This window comes from Boleophthalmus pectinirostris, unplaced genomic scaffold (genome assembly GCF_026225935.1).
Source record: "Boleophthalmus pectinirostris isolate CB_2022bp ecotype Guang Dong unplaced genomic scaffold, ASM2622593v1 HiC_scaffold_3, whole genome shotgun sequence".
Lineage (NCBI taxonomy): Eukaryota > Metazoa > Chordata > Actinopteri > Gobiiformes > Gobiidae > Boleophthalmus > Boleophthalmus pectinirostris.
This window is the reverse complement of record NW_026571299.1, coordinates 29,346,828-29,366,761: the sequence shown is the minus strand read 5'-3', so window position 1 is coordinate 29,366,761 and position 19,934 is coordinate 29,346,828. Positions and strand designations below refer to the sequence as shown.

At 38.4% G+C, this 19,934-nt stretch overlaps 1 protein-coding gene across 1 annotated transcript in view; it reads left to right on the top strand.

The window, feature by feature from the left end:
- Nucleotides 1-19,370, top strand: part of col7a1 (collagen, type VII, alpha 1) — a 122,149-nt gene extending 102,779 nt beyond the window's left edge. The window contains exons 108-118 of the mRNA XM_055161022.1: nt 337-399; nt 1,084-1,200; nt 3,555-3,632; nt 4,290-4,343; nt 5,705-5,753; nt 8,258-8,284; nt 9,808-9,873; nt 11,647-11,772; nt 12,756-12,908; nt 16,451-16,627; nt 18,987-19,370. Coding sequence (XP_055016997.1) covers nt 337-399; nt 1,084-1,200; nt 3,555-3,632; nt 4,290-4,343; nt 5,705-5,753; nt 8,258-8,284; nt 9,808-9,873; nt 11,647-11,772; nt 12,756-12,908; nt 16,451-16,627; nt 18,987-19,015 — 939 coding nt within the window. The 3' untranslated portion in view covers nt 19,016-19,370. The remainder of the gene's footprint in view (nt 1-336; nt 400-1,083; nt 1,201-3,554; nt 3,633-4,289; nt 4,344-5,704; nt 5,754-8,257; nt 8,285-9,807; nt 9,874-11,646; nt 11,773-12,755; nt 12,909-16,450; nt 16,628-18,986) is intronic.
- The last annotated feature ends 564 nt before the right edge of the window (nt 19,371-19,934 follow it).

Sequence of the window (19,934 nt, the reverse complement as noted above, 5' to 3'; positions counted from 1 at the left end):
GTCCAATACTCAGGAAGTTTACATTAGCATACTAGTTGTTGTTGTTAACTTTACCAGCATTGCACAACTCCACTCTGGTTTCTCAAGTTGTGGAAAGGTTTATAAACTCAGTAAATAATTAGGATGCTTTGAATGCATGAGGTAAGTGAGGAATACTTTCGGATCACTGCAAACTGTTTAAAATGAACTGTTTTTCATGTTTTTAACGGTAACAATTAGGTACAGCGCCTTTAAGATTAGGGTTAATTTTAATGTTTAGGGAAGTACAATCAGTAAATGTAAGTCAAAATAATGGAAACCCAACGTGTGTGTGTATGTGTGTGTGTGTGTGTGCAGGGAGAGCGCGGCATTGACGGAGTGACTGGACCCAAAGGAGCTCAAGGAGAGAAAGGTGAACGGGTACGTGCCCTTTTTGATCTTACAAGAATATGAATAAATTCTGTAAATTAAACCAGGAATAAGTATTTCCCGTATCTCCCATTACTTTTTGTCAGCTAATCACAGGCTGCCGCATTTGCCTTGCATCCAATCTTTGCTCACACCATTCAAATTAAGATATTCTATCTGTTCCTCAATCATCCTGCTTTATAATCCAACTAGGTACAGTGAGATGGATCCCTGGGCACTGCTGTTGCCCACTGTTTCTGATTAAAGGGGACATATTATGTTAAATCCACTTTTATGAGGCTTTGGACATGTCAAAACCCCTGTCTCTGCCCACCGCTCCATACATACTTGAGATTATTCAAAAATTCATTATACAATGTTTTTTTTTCAACAATAAACTCATGTAAGAAAGGAAAAAAACATGTAAGAAAGAAAAATCTGCTGCTTGCTACAGAGAAGTCCCACTGTTAAGAGGCGGGGCCAATCACTTCTACAGTCTTGAAAAGGAAGTTGCTGTAGATCAATATTTTGTAAAATCGTGATCTACATATGTTTTGGTTTACTACTTTTGACTAAATACCCCCCAAAAACCTTATATGTCTTCTTGAATAATGGGTCAAATGCAGAGAATAATGTTTTTATGATGATGATGATGATGATGATGATGATGATGATGATGATGGTTGTCCCATACAGGGCCCAACGGGTGTCCCCGGTCCTCCAGGACCCAGAGGATCAGATGGGGCTACAGGTCTGACTGGACCCCAGGGACCTGCTGGAGCTCCTGGACCAGAGGGACTTCAGGGACAGAAGGTACAGATACATATATAAGTATTACATAGCTAAACAGATTTTAAATCACCAGACAGAAACAATTCTTATTTTACTATGTTGTTTGTGCTACAGAACCTTTCAAAGAAATTGGTAAAATGATGCAGCATTTACCGACTTGATGTGTTGTATTTTTCATCACTGCTTTAAACTCTTAATTCCCTGAGCTTGCTCTTAGCATTACTTATTAGGGCTGTGCAATAATCAAATTCAACTGTGATTACAAGTATTGCTCCAATCAATTACAGAAACTGTGTAATCAAAAAATGAAAAGATTATATTTTGATTTGTATAAATGTGGAATATGCGTGAGTGTTTGTGGTGGTCGGAGGGGCCACTGGTGCAGATTGGGAAATTAGACGTCAGTGTCGGAGGGGCGGTATGTCGAAACGGCAGCGTGTAACCACCATAACATTGGACACACATTGCTACTCCCTGCTATTTTGTTTAAGACGATGCTCTTAATATAAGGCCCAGACACGCGCTGATGTCAGCCATCAGGTGTCATCAGTGATAGTTTTGGCACAAAAAATGTTAAGCATGTTCTGTTGCTTTGGATAGGCCTGCTGATGTTCACTGATGTTCAAAACTTGCCACAATTTGCCCTGCATGAAGTTGGAAATATTTGCTGTTGAAAAAATTGTTTATGAAAACACTTTTAAAAAAATATATGTATGAAAATACAATATTTAAAAAATATATGATCAGTTGTTATTGAAACTCATCATTGCCAGGAACACAAAAGATGCATTTACTTCAAAGGCCTGAGTGCGGTAGGGCAGGCAGGTGGGATTTTGAGGAAGAGGGGACTCAGCTGTCTTTAGCTACTCTAAGGGGAGGCTCACATTCACCCAATTTGAAAAGCCCTGGTCTACACAAGGGCAGTTGTGGCTACAGTAGTAGATTACCACCACCGACTGTTAAGTGTTTTCAGTGTCTTGACAGAAGCTATAGAACTCCATTATATGGCTGCTTGTCCTGCCAAACCAATCTTGGAGCAAAGCCATTTGTTGAATCTACAGATCTAAAAAAAAAAAAACAACCAACTTTCACTTATCCTGACCTGATTGCATGAGCGGCAGTCTCGCCCAGACTTTCCTCCATCAGTTCCCCAAGGACCTCCTCCCAATGGGCCACAAAATGATTACACAACCTGAGCTTTGCACTAAAATGCCTTTATTATTTATCGCCTATATCACACATTTCTCTTCAAATAGCAATAAACTTTATACTGTAAATAATTCCCTTTAGCTGCCACATAAATAACTGTTCTTTTTACACAAACTTGCATCACCTTTACCTTTTCAATGCACCAACAGAACACAGAGCCAAACTCCAAAATCAATGGTTCTTCTCACTAGTCGAGGTCGTGAGGAGCCACTTGAGGACCGACTCCGTGTGAGAACCAAAATCCAATCTGGGATGAAAGAGTTTCCTTTCATTTGTATTCTTCCTCTGTTTAAATCCAACCTCACTTTCACCTGACAGATCCTTGTTTGATTTTCCAACTCTTTTGAGGAGACTGACAATCCAATGGACCTTCAACGTTACCTGTCCTCTCTCCCTTCAGATATAAGTGAATAAATACAATTTTAGACAGGAAGAAGAAGACATTATAAAATATTGAAATGCATTTGTAGGCAGAGGTGCTTTCTTGATCCAGCCTACTTGCATAATGTTCCAAATCTAATATGTTTTGATTTAGTCTGAAAAGAGGCCAGAGCTGTAATGACGTAAAAGCAACCAAAAATAGGCCAGAGACGCAAGCACCAGATTTTACATGAATATACAGTACAGAAGAGACTATCATTTCAGCAGTGGTTTATGTATATGGTACAAATTAAAACTGAATGTTAATTAAACTTTCGATTAACTTAACATGTATTATCATTTTGTATTACTCCTGTATTATACAAAACAGTGTGTGTTTATTTAAAAGTGCATTTGGGTAACTTTTCTGGTGAGGGGAAATGTTCCGCAGGATGGCACTGAACTTATTTAGCCATGGAGACAAACCAGTGACACCACTACAGCAAGATACAGGTCACATCTGCACTTTGAAGAAATGTAAGCTAGGTCAGTTTAATGCCATACTGCGGTACATTTCAACAGGTGGCAAACTCCCCACTGGAAAAGTTACTTAATGCACCTTTAAACAGTTAGATCTTATTGCTGATTATTTGCAGTCCATCAGTTGACAAAATTTAGTGTTGCGCTGTATCTTGTTGTGATTTCGTTTTCATCTTTCTGCTATTTATTTTGGAAAGAATATGACATTTGGCATGTCTTCAAATCCTAAAATAACAAATTCTGTTGTTTGTCTGTGTCCTGTTCAGGGGGAGAGAGGGCCCTTAGGTCCAGCCATGGTCGGTCCACGAGGTATTCCAGGAATCCCAGGAGAGCGTGGAGAGCGGGTGAGTAGGAACTAAACAATATATTTGTATTTTGGTTCATTTTTTTGTTTGATATTGTTAAATCTTCCTCAGAATTAATAGGTAAACTAAATACTTACTTAAGTAATCAGCAGAATGATGTCTTGTCCAAGGACACGGAAAAACGTAATCCATTTAAGCAAGGTTCAAATCAGCTACGCACTGGTTTATGGAGGGAAAACTCAACCCACAGCACCACTGCAAAAAAAAAAAAAAAAAGAATGAGTACTATGCAAAATTACTGACTGAAAGTAAACAAATAAGATAATATAATAAAAAAAAATACTGCACTCCTGATGTTTTATTTATATTTTGTTCATTCATGTTTTATACAATACTTAAATCTCAACCATGGCGGTTGCAGGCACTCATTTTTTTTTACCACATTTATGATGAATTGCTGTAATATCATCTGATTATCATCGGAATAGTAAAAAAATACGAAGGCTTGTAAATTTTTCCCACCGCTGTTGAAAGTCTATTTACTGTGAAGCCGCATGCACTTAACACTTCCCATTTGACATCCTTTTTATCTTTTTGAGGTCAAACGCTGCATTGCCCCAGGTTTAATAAATTAGTCCACAGTGGGAGCCTCTCCGTGGGTTGTATGTAAACTCAATCCTGTTCATGTTTTTTCAGGGGGAGCTGGGGCCAGATGGAACCAAGGGAGACAGAGGAGAGCCAGGCATGACGGTCAGTACCGCCTCCTCACCTCCGGGCACGCTGCGGACAGTCTGACCAGCACTTTATACTTTATAATGACTTCATACACTCTGTCATACCAAGTTACTCTGTGCGGTACTTTTGACATTCCTTATTTTTTGAGAATTCACTTTTAATTGCAAAACAATATTATCTAACTGCCCACATCTTAAAGGTGCTGTGCCTGATTTTTGCAGCCTAAAAACATAAACACAGCTAGTTCATTTTCCATTCCTAATTATTCAGTTTATAAGTGCTTTCAGAGATCAGAGCAGAGTTTTATCCTATGTATATATGATGACAGGCTGCACAGAAGACACAAAAGTGGCATCGCCTCTTCACTTTTTATTCTCCGTTTAGACGAGTGTGTTTGGGAGGAAACCTGCGTGCATACGGTGATGCAAAAGTGTGTGGAATTGGATTGAGTATGCATGCCAGACTGCTAGGTGGTGTCGTGTGACGTAAACGTGTACGCGATGTGAGCAGATCTGACCAGAGTTTTGCATCTTGGGCAGTGTAGACGGAAACACTACATCCAAGTGTATTCACCTTTTCCACTCTGGAGGGAGGTTTCAGATTTTTTCGTTTTTAAGCCCCCAAAACACCGTCACCGTCTAAACGAAAGGCACTTCCGATAAAATATTTTGTCGTTTTTACCCACAAACATTCTCGTGTAAACAGACCCTTATAGTCACAGTAAAGCTAACAACAGACAGCATGATAACTGTTCCTGATTATCCATCAATAAAGTGCTTTCTAATCAGATGCATACACAGTACACAGCAGACTTATACTGACCTCAAAAGCTGCTTATACAATAAACCTGTACTGTAGCAAGACAAATGTTGCTCACTTACATGGGAAACAAATGGGTACAGGGCCTTTAGTAAGCCTAGTTAAATAACAAGACATTTAATTTCTTAATGGATGAACAAGGACTTAATTGATAATGATGAATGAAGAAATAGTTTATTGGGTTAGATGATAGGATTATGGTATTTAAGTTATTCTTAATTAAATGATTAGACCTGCTTAATTAGATTTTTGTTCCACCTCATCAACAGTTTTCTAGATGTTAATAAATAATTCTCTTGTAATTGAAAGGCCTTATTTGGAATAATTTATTCATTTTATTTCATTCATTCTACCAAACATTTCCCTAACTGTGCTATTGAGGGTGCTGTATTCATGGATTTCAGCCCATCTGTTGCAATAATTGAAGGATTTTTTCCCATTCAAATGATATAATATTTAGTTTTAAATGGTTAATATCTATGGCAACAGTCCGAATTATTCCTCATTCTGAAACTGATGAATATATATGACTGACGTTTTTGACATACTGTGCTCAGGAGGACGAGATCCGCGAGTACGTGCGCACTGAGATGAACCAGCACTGTGGTGAGTCTAACCTTGAGTTTTTCATTTAGGACTGAAAGGCCCCAAAAATGAACTCCTGATAAAACATCAAAACAAAACATTAAAGTGAAGAAACAGACCCAGTCACAAAGCCAGCCTCAGCGTAGATAACTTTTCATTTAGTAACGGTCCTGCAGCAGACACGGACAGCATGTCATTTGTTGTATCTGATCCTTCCAGGAAACATTAGTAGTTTTTTTTTTACTTTAAGTCGGTAAATACAAGAGTTTGAAATTCCTCTGGCTTTGCTGATAACTGACAAACTACTGCAGTCTGTGAGTTCTTTTTTGTGTTACTGGGCAAATCAGTGTACTAATTTAAGGAGTTAATTAAATGTATCTGTTTAAAGCTTGAGATGAACAGTGTTTTTGGATAAAAGACTGGTGGTTCTACAGTTTTCAACAGGACCTGGATCTGTTTCTATGATTGCATTTATGTTATACTTCTATATATACTTCTTTTATTACTTTTAATAAAATTCCCCCCAAAAATATGTATTTAAAGTACACTATGTAACTTTCTGGAGGTGGCACGTCACCTGCATGATTCCATGGAAATAGAAAGTTAAAACCATACTTTGGAACATTTTTCAGGGAGATACTTTTTATGCCATACTGTGGAATATTATTAGCCGGCACTAGGTAGCTGACACCACCTAGTGCCTCTGCTCAATTTCATTTCTCTCTTCTAGATCAGGAATCAGAATACACTAGACGGTTCACAAAAACCCCGGAAGTGCGAGTTCGGGCAGCAGCCAATCAGCAAAGAGCCATACATTCTGTGTCGCCAATGATTCCTGAGATTGAGGATTTAAAGCCGGAACAAAGAGAATGTTTGGTGAATTTTATCAAGGGGAAAGACGTTATTGTCCTTCTTCCTACGGGGTTTGGGAAAAGCTTAATATACCAGTTAGTCCTGTTAGCAGCGCATTACATACGTCACAATCAAATAGCAGCAATTGGTTAAATGAAAAAAGTACTCGCCTACCATCGAGCGAACGAAATCTAAGGCTGCGAGGTCAGACGGTTTCTACAAAGTGAAACGAAGTAAAACGAAGTAAAACCGGCTGATGAATCAGGCTAGAATATTATGGCCAAAGGAACGACATTTCTATTCTGTGGAAACAAGCAGGTGATAGTGCTCCTGCAAGCCAAATAAGAGTCAGGTTTGTGGAGATGCAAGCCCACTCACAGTAATGACACATTCTGAGATTTAACCAAAATGAAAAAAACAAAAACTTGTTTGTATTTAAATCTGTTTTTCGGCTAAAAAAAGTTACATACTGTGTCTTTGAGTCTTTTGTATATTCATATTGAGTATATACACTGAAAAACCTGTGCTCTCCATTATACCCTCCTCACACTGCTTTAAATGACTGACGTTTTCCTCTTTGTGTCTCTTCCGGTCCATCTGGCGTCTGGCAGCGTGCGGAGGTGAGTCTGTCTCCGGCACATTGCACTGGGACATACGGAGATGTTGCGTGACTCACATACTCCACATATGCTTCTTATGCCCAGGCGTAAGAGCCAGAGCAGCAATCACGCTAACATCTGAACATTTGAAAAAGCACCGCTGATTGCATACCATTAGCATATGTGTTCAACCGGAGTGTGACATTAACCCAACGCATGGCTAAATGTGCAGATCGCAATCCTCACTCAAGCCGTCCAAGGGTCATTAGGAAGAATTTCTACTTCATAATGTTTTTTCACATATTTGGAGTGAACAAAGCTGCTGCACAATCAAGTCAAAGTACATGCAGTATATAATTTAGAAGTTAACCCCCAAGACGATAAAAGACCACTCCAAGCCATGTTGCAAGTATGATTTAATAGCAGCCTTCCTACCACACGCTTTCAATTTCAAAGCAAAGTTAAGTGGATAATGAGCATTTCAAACTAGTGACTATCAAAATCTATTCTTCCAGTGATTGTATTATAATTATGAAACTGATTTGACACAGTTTTAATAGTACATTACACTATAATAGGCCATTATTCATTCACTTCCCCTACTCAGTGATGATGCGTTTTTTTGTTGTTGTTTTTTTCTATAGTTATAGCTGCTTTGGGGCTGACTCGCCAAAAAACAGCTAGATAATCTACATGGACTCTAGCCTCTTCATTCACAACACGTTTTAAGATTAGAACGTCTGTATATGCTGATATTGTCTTCTGAAATGTAACTGATTGGTTTTGTACCTTTTTATTATAACTAAATTTTAATTAGCCTTAATTTAATAAGACTTAATTCGTAATGAACAAATAGTTTATTGGCCATGAGTTAGGCTTAACCTAAATCATTCTTGGCTGAGGGGTAAGGGTTAGGAGCTAGGAATGAAGTTTTTGTTCATTCATTAAAAGTATGAGTGTAGTTATAACAGTTTATTTTTTATTCATAATTAATTTAAATTTTTTACGTGAAATTATATAGTGGGTTTACTAAAATATGATAGGATGTTTAGAATATTTCTTTCGTGTATCTAGCCTGTGGGGTTTCTGATCCAGTCTGTCGTTTGCCAGCCCCAAGCTTAGATAAATAGTGAGAGCTTCTCTGGAAATGTTTTGGCTAAATGAAGCAGCATGTGTTTTATAATAATTGAATGATCTGCAATTTGTACTATGTGTCATAACAGAATTTGGTAGAATCCAAAACACAGTGATGAGCCAGTGTGGATAAATATGCAGCGACAGTGACAGGAGAAGCCTCATGTTTCATAAATGCATGACACCTCAAAGGTTAATGAAGGATGAGTCAGGCTCTGCCTCTGATTGGTCAAAGCCGAGGCTCTCTGACAAGTGCATGGGGCTTATTGCAAAGATTATTAATGATCTGCAGTAACATATAATTAAAAAGCTTTCAGTCTTATATTATGATTAACATTAGTATTTGTGATGACTGGGTCAGAGCACTTCTGTCCATCTAATGAAATGTAGTAGCTTAAATTACTGAAGAACTTGTTTAGTGGTAGTTGAGAAAGTTAGGAGTCAACTGGGAGTAAATCCAGTCCAGGTTTAGTTCTGGACTGGACTAAAGCAAAACCAAGGGTTGGTGGATTGATTCCTTGTCATTGTGTGGCTAGGCAAAACACTTCACCCACCCTGCTTATGAATGTGGTGTGTGAGTGAGTGTTGATGGCGCAGATTGACAGCCTCAGTTCTGCCGGTCTGCCCCAGAACTGCTGTGGTTATAGTATCTTACCACCATCAAGTGCAGAGTGAATGAGTTATGCAATGTAAAACATCTTAGTACAATAAAAAAAAAAACCAATGGTAAAGTATATCAAAAGATGGCCTTGTGTTATGCTATTTTCTGATCTATGTTATAATGTTTCCTCATCAAAAACATAGCTGGAGTTTTGTTTCATTCACACATGTTTAACGCACAAACCCTGCATATTTAGACCACGTTCTTCTCTCAAACGGAAAAACACTCTGTTCCACCTTGTGATGTCATGTGGTAATACAGGAAGCACTTTGCTGTGTTTTCAAACTCCACACACCTTCACTAGAATCATTTGGATAATTTCAGACTCAACTGAACAAAAGGTAAAGGAGCTGTTACCTTAAAAATGACCTCTTCACAACATTACAAACAGACAAACAGAGCATTTTGAGCTTTGGAGATGTAGACAGACTAATGATAAAGGATTACTCAAACATGTGTGAATGAAACAAAACACAACTCCAGGTATGTTTTTGATGAGGTAACAACATTATAACATGGCTAAAAGAAGTGTCAATTCTGTGCAGTATAGGACCTTTTAAAAAGCTTGAATGTTGCATAATATATGGTCACATATTATGCAGGTGCTCATAACCAACAACATTATGGCAGCCAGTTTTCCATGGTTCATAATGTTTTGCCTGATCAGTGTATTATGCATTGGGATACACTATTAAACTTCCATATGATCCTTTGGAAATGACTTTACTAACTGGTCAGTGATTTCACGACAGTATTTTTCCTCTTTTTCTCTCCCCTCACTCTATTCTTTTCTCTCTCGCTCTTGTCTTTTCCAAACCGGTTGTTCCAGGTTCCGGCTCGGCCCGAGCTCGGCCAGTCCCGGAGGAGCAGGTGTCCCATCTGGGGGAGGAGGAGGGTGAGTGGTTCGAATCCTCCAGGGGTCCGTTTGGTTTGTATGCCTGCATATCTCGTATGGGTGGGAATATACTTGGAGTCTTTTATTGGAAATTTGGTGGTTTTCCAGCTAGGAAAACAAAGGGCTCCAGTTTTGTTCTTTTCCATATCCACAGTTCATAATGACCCAAATGTCGCTTCGTGAATCCTGTGTTATTTAGAGGATTAATATTCAGAGATAAGTAATCAACAACTGCGCAGTGGAAAAAACTACTAGAGCAATGTCAAGCAACTTTTTATTTATCTATTTGAAAAGGAAAATTGCACAGTAATCATCAAACTCTGTAAATGTGTTGTTAGCTGATTTGAGCTCATTTTCATCAGTAGTCCCTTTGTCAGATGTGAAAAAGCAGCCTAAAAGTGTAAATGTCACACATCAAAACAAAAGGAATCACAGACAAATACAATTATATACAATCAGCATACAGAATTCAGTGTTTCGTATTTCTTATTTTATTTATTTGTAAAGGGACAGCGCATATGGAAAGGTTATAGCCAACTTGACCCACTTCCATCTTCAGTCCTTCGCTCAAATTATCTAAAGGACATGGAAAAAAAACCAGCAACAATCTCACAAAGGCAAATGTAATACACCAAGCACATTTGAGGTTTGAAGAACAACCTCTCAATATTAAACTGGTATTTTTCTATACATGTTGACATATTTGATCACCAACAGCCATTTTTTTTAATCAAAAGAACAGCTAAACAGTCAAAGTAATTTGGAGAGGTGGGGCAGGTCTCAGATAGCTGTCTATGTGTGTATTTTTAGAGAGGGCTGAATAAAGTAGCCAGAACTTCTACTTGAGAAGAGTACAGTTACTTCAGAATAATATTAGAAGAACAAAGTTGTGGTCAAAGAAAGTATGTGGGAAAATCTTATCTGAAGAAGTGATGCAAGAAACAAAAATGTGAGTAAATGAATGGCTCAAACTAGGCTTCAAATAGAACAGATACTTGAAGAAAAATTATTCCAAAAAATAAACAACAAACAAACTCTTGGCCTACATTCATTCATTCAAAATGTTATATAGCTGACTTAACATTGATCTATTTAGGAATTTTACTACTGTTTAGGGATGTAACGATATCCAGGTCTCACGATACAATATCGTCACGGTATGAACCTCACGGTATGATATTTATTGTGATATCGTAGGAAAGCTCACGATATGGAGGAGAGGCAACAATATCCAAATCTCTCGGTATGATATTTTCATACCGAGAGATACATCTGATGGTAAAATATTTGTTGCAATATTTTGTGGAGGCTAACAAAACAGTGAATATGCTCCTTTTTTCTTTTAAAATGCCTTGACAAGACTTAATCCAAAGAACTAAGATTTAAAAGGACTTAGAACTGCTATTTCTATTATCTATTATAGTCTATACTGAAATGGAGTAAAGGATCATGGTCTATGCAGTTCTTTCTGTCTTTTTTTAGCTATTGCTGCACCACAACTCTTCATTTAAGCAAAGAGACTTGTTAGTCGATATATTGTGATGATCCACGATATTATTGTGAGAACTTTGGCGAAACAATATCACAATATTTCGGTTATTGTTACATCCCTACTACTGTTACTGCAAATTATACCTTATATTTTGTCCTATATCTATTGACACCAGACAGGAGGCTTGTGTTTGTGTTTAACGTGCCTCATAGGAATCATTTCAAACAGAAGGGCCAATTGTAAACTTAACCATTGTAACTTTTGATGATTGTGTCCTAAAGGGCGTGAGCTGCGGGTGGTGGTGAACACAAACGACCCAGACTATGAACACATTTACTCCATCGAGGCGTACGACGACCCCATGGACGAGATGCTCTACTTCAGCCCATCTGCCAATGGAACAGAGGGTACGATTCCCGCTGAGGCAACGCACTTTTAAACAGTCATTGCCCTGTGCAGCAAGTGGCACCTTCCCACAGACCAGACACCCACCCACCAACCGCCTACCATCAGTGTCTGATCGTTTCACTGTTAAAAAAAAAACATCTTCTGCAAAGTTGAGGGGGTATATTTAGTTAAATACCTCTGTTATACAATGACATAATGGTTAAAACAAATGCTTTGGAATTGGTACGTTTAGTCTCTCCATGGGTTTCAAAGTGATGTGAAAATCTGGGACCACTGGCATAGCAATTAAAGCCTGGGTACCTGACTTTGAAAATTAATACTTTTAAGTTTTCTTGGATAGATGTTATTGTAAAAGCAGCACTTTGTGACAAAATCAGATTGTGCTGTCTCCATCTGATGGAATATTAAAATTTGAATACCACAGATGTGATAAAAGGATTGGGAGACTTGGATAGATATAATATCAACTTTTATGTTTGAAAATTATATCTAAATCCTGAAAAGTGCTCAAAATGGCACCCACAGCCACTGCCTAATCCCTTAAATACCCTTGAGCCATAATTCTCTTTTCTCATCAAGCACTGTTGCATAAAATATGTGGTTTTCCAGTTACCACCTGGTCTAAGACAGGACTAAATCTGGTCTAAACCAAAGACAAAACCAGCATTAAATATGGCTGGTCTTGGGCTTCTAGTTTGGTCCTGATGTGGACTTGTTCTAGTCCTGGTTTAGTCCAGTTCCAGTTGTGGTGTATGTGTCACAGTATAAAGTGAATACAACCCCACAGTAGGAGTAGAACTTGAAATCTACTGTGATACAGAACTTATATTAAAAAATACTTATTATATTAGTTCCATTAGATAAGAAAATGATTATGTACTAGTAGATATATCTAATCAGAGTCAAAGTAGACATTTCCCCTTGCCTGCAGCCTGCTGTACCAGCCTGTGTTTTGTGTGTCTAATCTTTGTGTGATTGACAGATGCTGTTGTCAAAGAGGTGTCAGAGAATAAGATGGACAAAGCGCCCAAAGCAAGTGTGGCTGTGGTTCAGAAGGACATAAGGGGATCAGACCGTCCGGTGAAAGTACCCAAGCCCAAACCTGTCAGGGCCCAGCGCATGGCCAAAGGGAAAGGTACAATATTGTTCTAATGAAAGCTTTCAGAATCTGTCCAGTCCACCTGTCTCTGCCATGTCAGTGTCAGGAGGCACAGACACAATCACTCAGTGTCTCTCTGGTGGTAGAGACATATGCGTTTCAATCCTCCATAATGACAATCACAAAGTCTAATAAGCCTCTAGTTTCAAATGGAGGTGAAGGGCAGATGAATATATGGTGGAATTTGCCTTTAAACCATCGAAATGCAGATGAAATTACTAGCCGTATACCAGGGGTCTCCAACCTGTAGCTCTCCACCCACTTCCAAGTAGCTCATCAAAGGATTGCTCAATTATACCATTGTGCTGAATAACAAAAATTTGAATAATTACGTGCCTATTATCATTGTACATGTATTATTTTAATGCCTAACTTTGTGCACTAATAAATGGACAGTGGTTTATATTTTATCGGTGTCTAACTGCACCCAAAGGCTCACACTCTTTCTTATAATCGTCTCAATTTCTTACAGCCGCTAAAATGAGAAGCTCGCTGGTATTTTTATTTTGTAAAAGAGCTCATGGGAGGAAAAATGTTGGAGACCCCTGCCGTATACACATGAAATAAAAAAAACTATACCGGTCTATTTTGCACAAATCATTCATTATTCAAACTCACATACAAGCACAATTGTTGTCATTTTAAAGGCGCACTATGTAACTTTTCTGGTGTAGGAACCCGTTTGTCTCCATGGAGATTTCCAGAGTTCCACAGCATGCTTACATTAGGCATATCTCTCTTGCATTAGTTCAATTACAGCTGGTTTTACTGCTGACAAATACCTTGAAAAACATTGTTCTATCTGTGAGCGGGTTTTCACATAGCCACAGATCTGACCTCTAAGGAGATAATGCCATACTGCGGAACATCTAGGCAAAGTAATAACAGATACGTGGAGACAAATAGGTGGGGACTCTCCATTATAAAAGCTATATAGTGCACCTTTCAGTCCATAAAATGCATATCAATTCGTGGGCCCAATCTTTGAGAATGATTGAAACTTGTGAATTTTTTATTATTTTTTTATTTTTTAATGTTGTGTCCTGGAGCAAGACACTCCTTTCACCTTGGCTTTTTGAATGCTTTAGTGTGACCTTGTGATTGATGGGGGCTGGAGAGACTGTTGACTCAGAATGTCAGCCTTGTTTCAACTTTGATTGAGTAGTGAATGAATAATGCAACAACTTCGTGTCTGGAAAAGCACTTTATATGCACTGTTGGAAAGTCGTAGTAATACTAGGGCTGCACAATATAAGGCAAAATGAAAGATTAAAGGATTAAAGATGGACTGTGGAACTTTGAAAAACCTTAAAAAACATTCTTAGCATTCTTACTGTGAGTGGAGTTCTTCTCTCTGACTTGTAACTTGCCCTGGTGGAATTGTCTGCTTGGCTTAATGGAGATGAGAAGTTTTAATGCCAGGCCGTGAAACATTCTATAAAAAGCATTAACATCTCCATGGAAACAAGTGGAAACAAATGGTGTGCCTCCCACCAGAAAAGCTGCATAGTGCTTTAATTTGGATGATTTTACGGTGACAAATTGGTATATTTGACCATTTAAATCCTTAAACTAATTTCCTTTGTTATCAAGCATTGTGTTTTTTGTTTGTATTTTGTGCAGTCCTAGTCATTATAAATACCAAAAAGAGCATTTCAAACTTTGGAGATAACAGCATCATCACAGTTTAATGCCTTATTAAACTAACTTTCTTGGTCAGTTTTGTACATTCTCTTCTCTCCTGCCCTTTCAGTTGCCCTTCTCTGCAGCTTGTTCTTGTTTTCCTCTGAGCCTAATGTTAAGTACAGTCGATGGTCCACCCTATCAGACTTGACACAGTGTTTCACCCTGCTCTCTTTGCACAAACAAAGTGCTGCCTGTTGCCCATGGAGCTGCAGCCGCTACACTAGCTTTGAAAAAATGCATTATCTTTTTTTGAATCATGAAAAGTCCTCAAAATGGCACCCACAGCAAAATAGGACTGTGACTGAATCCCGTGATAGCCTTGAGCCATAATTCTCTTTTCACATCAAGCACCACTGCTGAAAATATTTGGCTTTTTTGTCAAGCACCACCCGGACTAGGTCTAAAGCAGGTCTAGATCTGGTCTAAATACAAAACCAGGATTTAACATGTTTAAGCAAGGTCTTGTTAATACCTAGTTTGGTCCTGGTTTGATCTAGGTTTAATTCTGATATATACGTGGTTTGGTCCGAAGTTTTGTCCTGGTTTAGTTCATATTTTCAGCATTGGGAGTAATGTGTTATAAAAGTAACAAATTACTGTAATGCATTGGTTTTTGCTGTAACACAATAATGTAAGGCATTACAGAAAAAAAATGTAATATGTTACTCAGTACAAATGTCAGTAACTCATGTTACACTGTATTTTTAACCTGAATTGAAGTGGTGGGTTTTTAATTTTTCTTCATACAAATTCACTAAAATCACCATGATAACAGCAGCAGTGAAACGCCATCATTACGGTTCAGAGTGCTGGTTTAGTCTTGGTTTAGACTTGTTTAGTCTTGGTTTAGTCCTGGTTTAGCTCTGGTTCAGTTCTGGTTTAGTCCTGGTTTAGTCCTGGTTTAGACCTGGTTTAGTTCTGGTTTAGACCTGGTATAGGCCTGGTCTAGACCGGGTTAGACCTGGTTTAGACCTGGTTTAGTTCTGGTTTAGACCTGGTATAGACCTGGTTTATTCCTGTTTAGACCTAGTTTAGATCTGGTTTAGTCCTGGTTTAATCCTGGTTTAGTCCTGGTTCAGTCCATATACGGTGCAGAAGTTCAGCATCTTCGCACACCTTATTTTGGTGAGAGTAACTTAAAGTGCTGCAATAGTCGTGTAATGTCTTACATGCAGTAATAAATGCAGTAATATTGTAATGTCACAAATGACTTTGAAATGACAGTAACAAGTCCTAAACAACGCATTACAGTTTTGAAGTAACGCGCCCAACATTGAAAGTGATGCATTCTTGGTTAGATTTGTACATTTCTTCTACTCTCCTGCCCTTTCAGTTCCCTTCTCTGTATTCCTCTGAGCCTAACATTAAATACAGTCAATAGTCCACTCTCCCAGACTTGACACAGAGGTTTGCCCTGCTTTCTCTGCACAAACCCAGAAGAGTGCTGTTTGTTATCCTTACTGGAAGCTGCTGCCACTATACTAGCTCTAAAAATATATAATTTGTAATGATGAAAAGTCCTCAAAATGGCACCCACAGCAAAAAAAAAAGTATTGTGACAGAATCCCATAAATAGCCTTGAGCCATAATTCTCTGTTCACATCAAGAACTGCTGCTGAAAACATTTGGCTTTTTTCTTTTTGGTCCTAATTCTTGTCCTGGTTTAGTCCATATTTTGATGCAATGTATTCTTGGTTCGTTTTTCTACCCACCTGCGCTTTCATTTCCCTTCTCTGCTGCTTGTTCTTGTTTTCCTCTGAGCCTATCATTAACTACATGGTCGACCCTTCCAGACTTCAGTGTTTTGCCCTGTCCTCTTTATCTTTACACAGACCCAGAAGAGCGCTGCCTGTTGGCCATGGAGGAGGGCAGCTGTGGCCGTTACACTCTGCGCTGGTACTTTAACAGTGTGGTCCACTCCTGCAGACCCTTCATCTACAGTGGCTGTGAGGGCAATGACAACCGCTTCCTGCATCTAGAGGACTGTGAGGAGGCCTGTCTTGGGAAAGGTACTGAGAAAACAAGATCTCTGCTGTGAGATTAATCAAGTTCTGTCTCATTTTAGATTCAGGGGTTCTTCATATTACGTAAAATTGACTCTTGTGACTGTTACCTCATTAAAAACATACCTGGAGTTGTTTGGAGTTTGTTTCATTCACACCTGTGTCCTGGTTTATTAGTCTGTCTACATTTCCAAAGCTCAAAATGCTCTATACCATCTTGTGATGAAGCAATAGATTTCAAGTTAACAGCTTGAAATTTACCTTTTGTTCAATAGAGACTGGAAATTCCAGGGTTGAAATTATCCAAATAATTCTAATGATTCTAATTCTAATTCTAGTACCATATTTTTTGGACTATTAAGTCGCACTTTTTTCATGGTTTGGGTGTTTCCTGCGACTTATACTTTGGTGTGACTTATATATTAAAATTTTCACACTGACAGCTGCAAAAGGGCGCTCTAGGCTTGTATGTCAGTATCGTGCTACTACACCTGTACCACTGTCACTTGGCACCCTACTGCTCAGGTCTCCTGTAGAAAAAGCCGCTATCCTGCTGGATATAGTGAAATATGCAAATATGCATATGCATATATGTGAGGGACTGATGGAAAGCGGGGATGGAGAACACAGCTTCACAGTAACCGGGCAGGTGCACCATGTAACTTTCCTGGAAGTCACTGGATGGACTGACAAAGGCTGGACTTCAGTGACAACCAAAATCATCCTATCAGGATTCAGAAAGGCTGGAATAATTCTAACTGGAACTGATGCTGAGTCTGACGACAGCTACACAGAAGAGGAAGCGGCGCTCCGTTTACCTTCGGAGTTGCTCAGAAGTGACACTAAGGATGAAGAATTCAATGGATTTAGTGATTTGGTTCTGTTGTTTATGCTATAGTTGTTTGAAGAACTGTTCATATGTGACGTTAACAACCTGATGTTCTCTCTTCTATTATTATTACTATAACTTGGCTTTCAAGATGAAATGTCGGTTCCTGATCTCTGATTTTATAAAATTAATTTCCCTCAAAAAGCGCGACTTATAGTCCGGTGCGACTTATATAAGTTTTTTCATTTTTTCCAAAAAATAAGGTAATTATCCAAATAATTCTAGTAGTATGGAGTTTAAAACACACTGGTTCACTTCCTGTATTACCACATCACAAGGTGGAACAGAGTGTTTTCAGTTTGAGAAGAACACAGACTAAATATGCAGGTTTGTGTGTTAAACGTGTGAATGAAACAAAACACAACTCCAGGTCTGTTTTTGATAATGAAACATTATAACATAGATTCGAAAATAGCGTAATATCGTCCCTTTAATGGTGCACTTTGTAACTTTTCTGTCTCCATGGATATATTCAGGGTACATCACCTGCTTGTCTTCATGGAGATATTATTAGTTTGCCCAAAAGGTTCCACAGTATGACATTAAACCTATCTAGCTCCAAGCAGCTAATGTTACCAGGACCATTTTTAGCTATAAAAACACTACAAGGTAATACATGATCTTTTACCTTTGTCTGCTATAGATGAACAAAAATAATCTATTAAGAAGACAAGAATAATATTTCTAACAAGTCTTTGCAATAACATCTCCATGGAGACGATCAAGTGGCAGACCCCCAACAGAAAAGTTGCACAGTGCACTTTTAAAATTTGTAAGGTATTATTTACCCAGCAAAACAACAAGAATCTACAATTCATTTTGTTGAAGTAGTGTTGAAAATGTAAGATTTTTTCCTACAATAACAAGTAGAAATTGAAATATCACGATGTTCCTTGTTTGAATGTTGTAAATAACTGAAATGAATGAACCAAAATCAATCGAGATATTACAAAGAGAAACACTGTGAGAGACACAATGAGAACAGAATGTGCTCTGTCTGTACTATAACACAGGATCCAACGTGAAATTAAGACCAAGAATCATAGTTAGATCAGTTATGTTCAGCTATACTGGCTTGTTTTAAAGGTGCACTGTGTAACTTTTTGGTGAGGGTCCATCACCTGCTTTTTTCTATGGAAATGTCATTGCTCTGCTTTGAATTTTCCACCTCCAGCTTCCAGCTCTACTTTTATTTATTCAGTTACGCATTTTATTGCTCAGAAATACCTAGAAAACAAGCATTCTGACTATGAGAGGGGTTGCCTCTCCACAGATCAGACCTGTAACATGGCCTGGTTTGCTCTCCATGATGATAGAAATGATAGTTTAATGCCATACTGTGAGAGATTTCAGACAAAGCAATAACATCTCCATGGAGAAAACCAGATAAGTTACACTTCTGTTGATCGATTTATGTCATGTCTGGTTACTGTACATGTTGGTATTATATCGACTAATATATATTTTGTCACACAGGTCCGAGTCCTTTTAGAAGATCAAGATGATCCAGAACAACTACTCCTTTATCATGAATGTTGAAAATAGAAATATGTTAAGAGTCAATGGTATTTTTTATTATTTATTGTTACTTTTAAACAAACTAAAGAGTGTTATTGCTTTAATGAAATTGCACATGTGGATTTTTTAAATTTACATTCCTACAAGCTTCACTCACTGTTGCTCACACTGGCTCATACCTAACATACACTTCAAATTCAAGACCCAGCTTTCTCTCCTCTCTGTGGGTTTTAGATGAAAATGTTTTGACTATGTAGCAGGCAGCCCATAGTTGTTTCAATGCAACTGAAGTTCAGAAGTTGGACCTTTTAAACTTTTTATTCACTCTTTGCCAAACTTAATCTGCAGCAAATGTATTATTAAATCAAAGACCAAAAACATAATTGGTCCTATACCTTTCCCTGTTCCCTTTCTTAAACTGAAAGTTAATCTTAAAAGTGCATTGTGTAACTTTTCTGGTGGAGTGTTCACCAACTGCTTGTCTCCACAGTGATGTTCTTGCTTTTTCCTGGGATGTTCCACAGTATGGCATTAAACAAATATCTTCTATGCATTCATTTACAGCTGTTTTTATCTCTCAAAACCATCTCAAAAACATGCATTGTTATTGTACGCAGGTCCACTTCTCCACAGATCTGACCTGTAACTTGGCCTGGTGATGTGACCTAGAGTCCTGCTTAGGTCCATTTTTGGAGACCCGCACCTGCCCGTACCCACGCAGTACAGCACCACCCCCGCCCGTTAACCCCTGAGTTCATCAAAGTTAAACCCGCACCCGCCCGGACCCGTTAACATTCCACCCGTTACCCGCCCATGCCCGTGATAACACGTACAAATCACATACAAATTACAAGCTTTCTAACTGAAGCATCCATCAGAATACGAATTGAAGAGATACGACTTCAA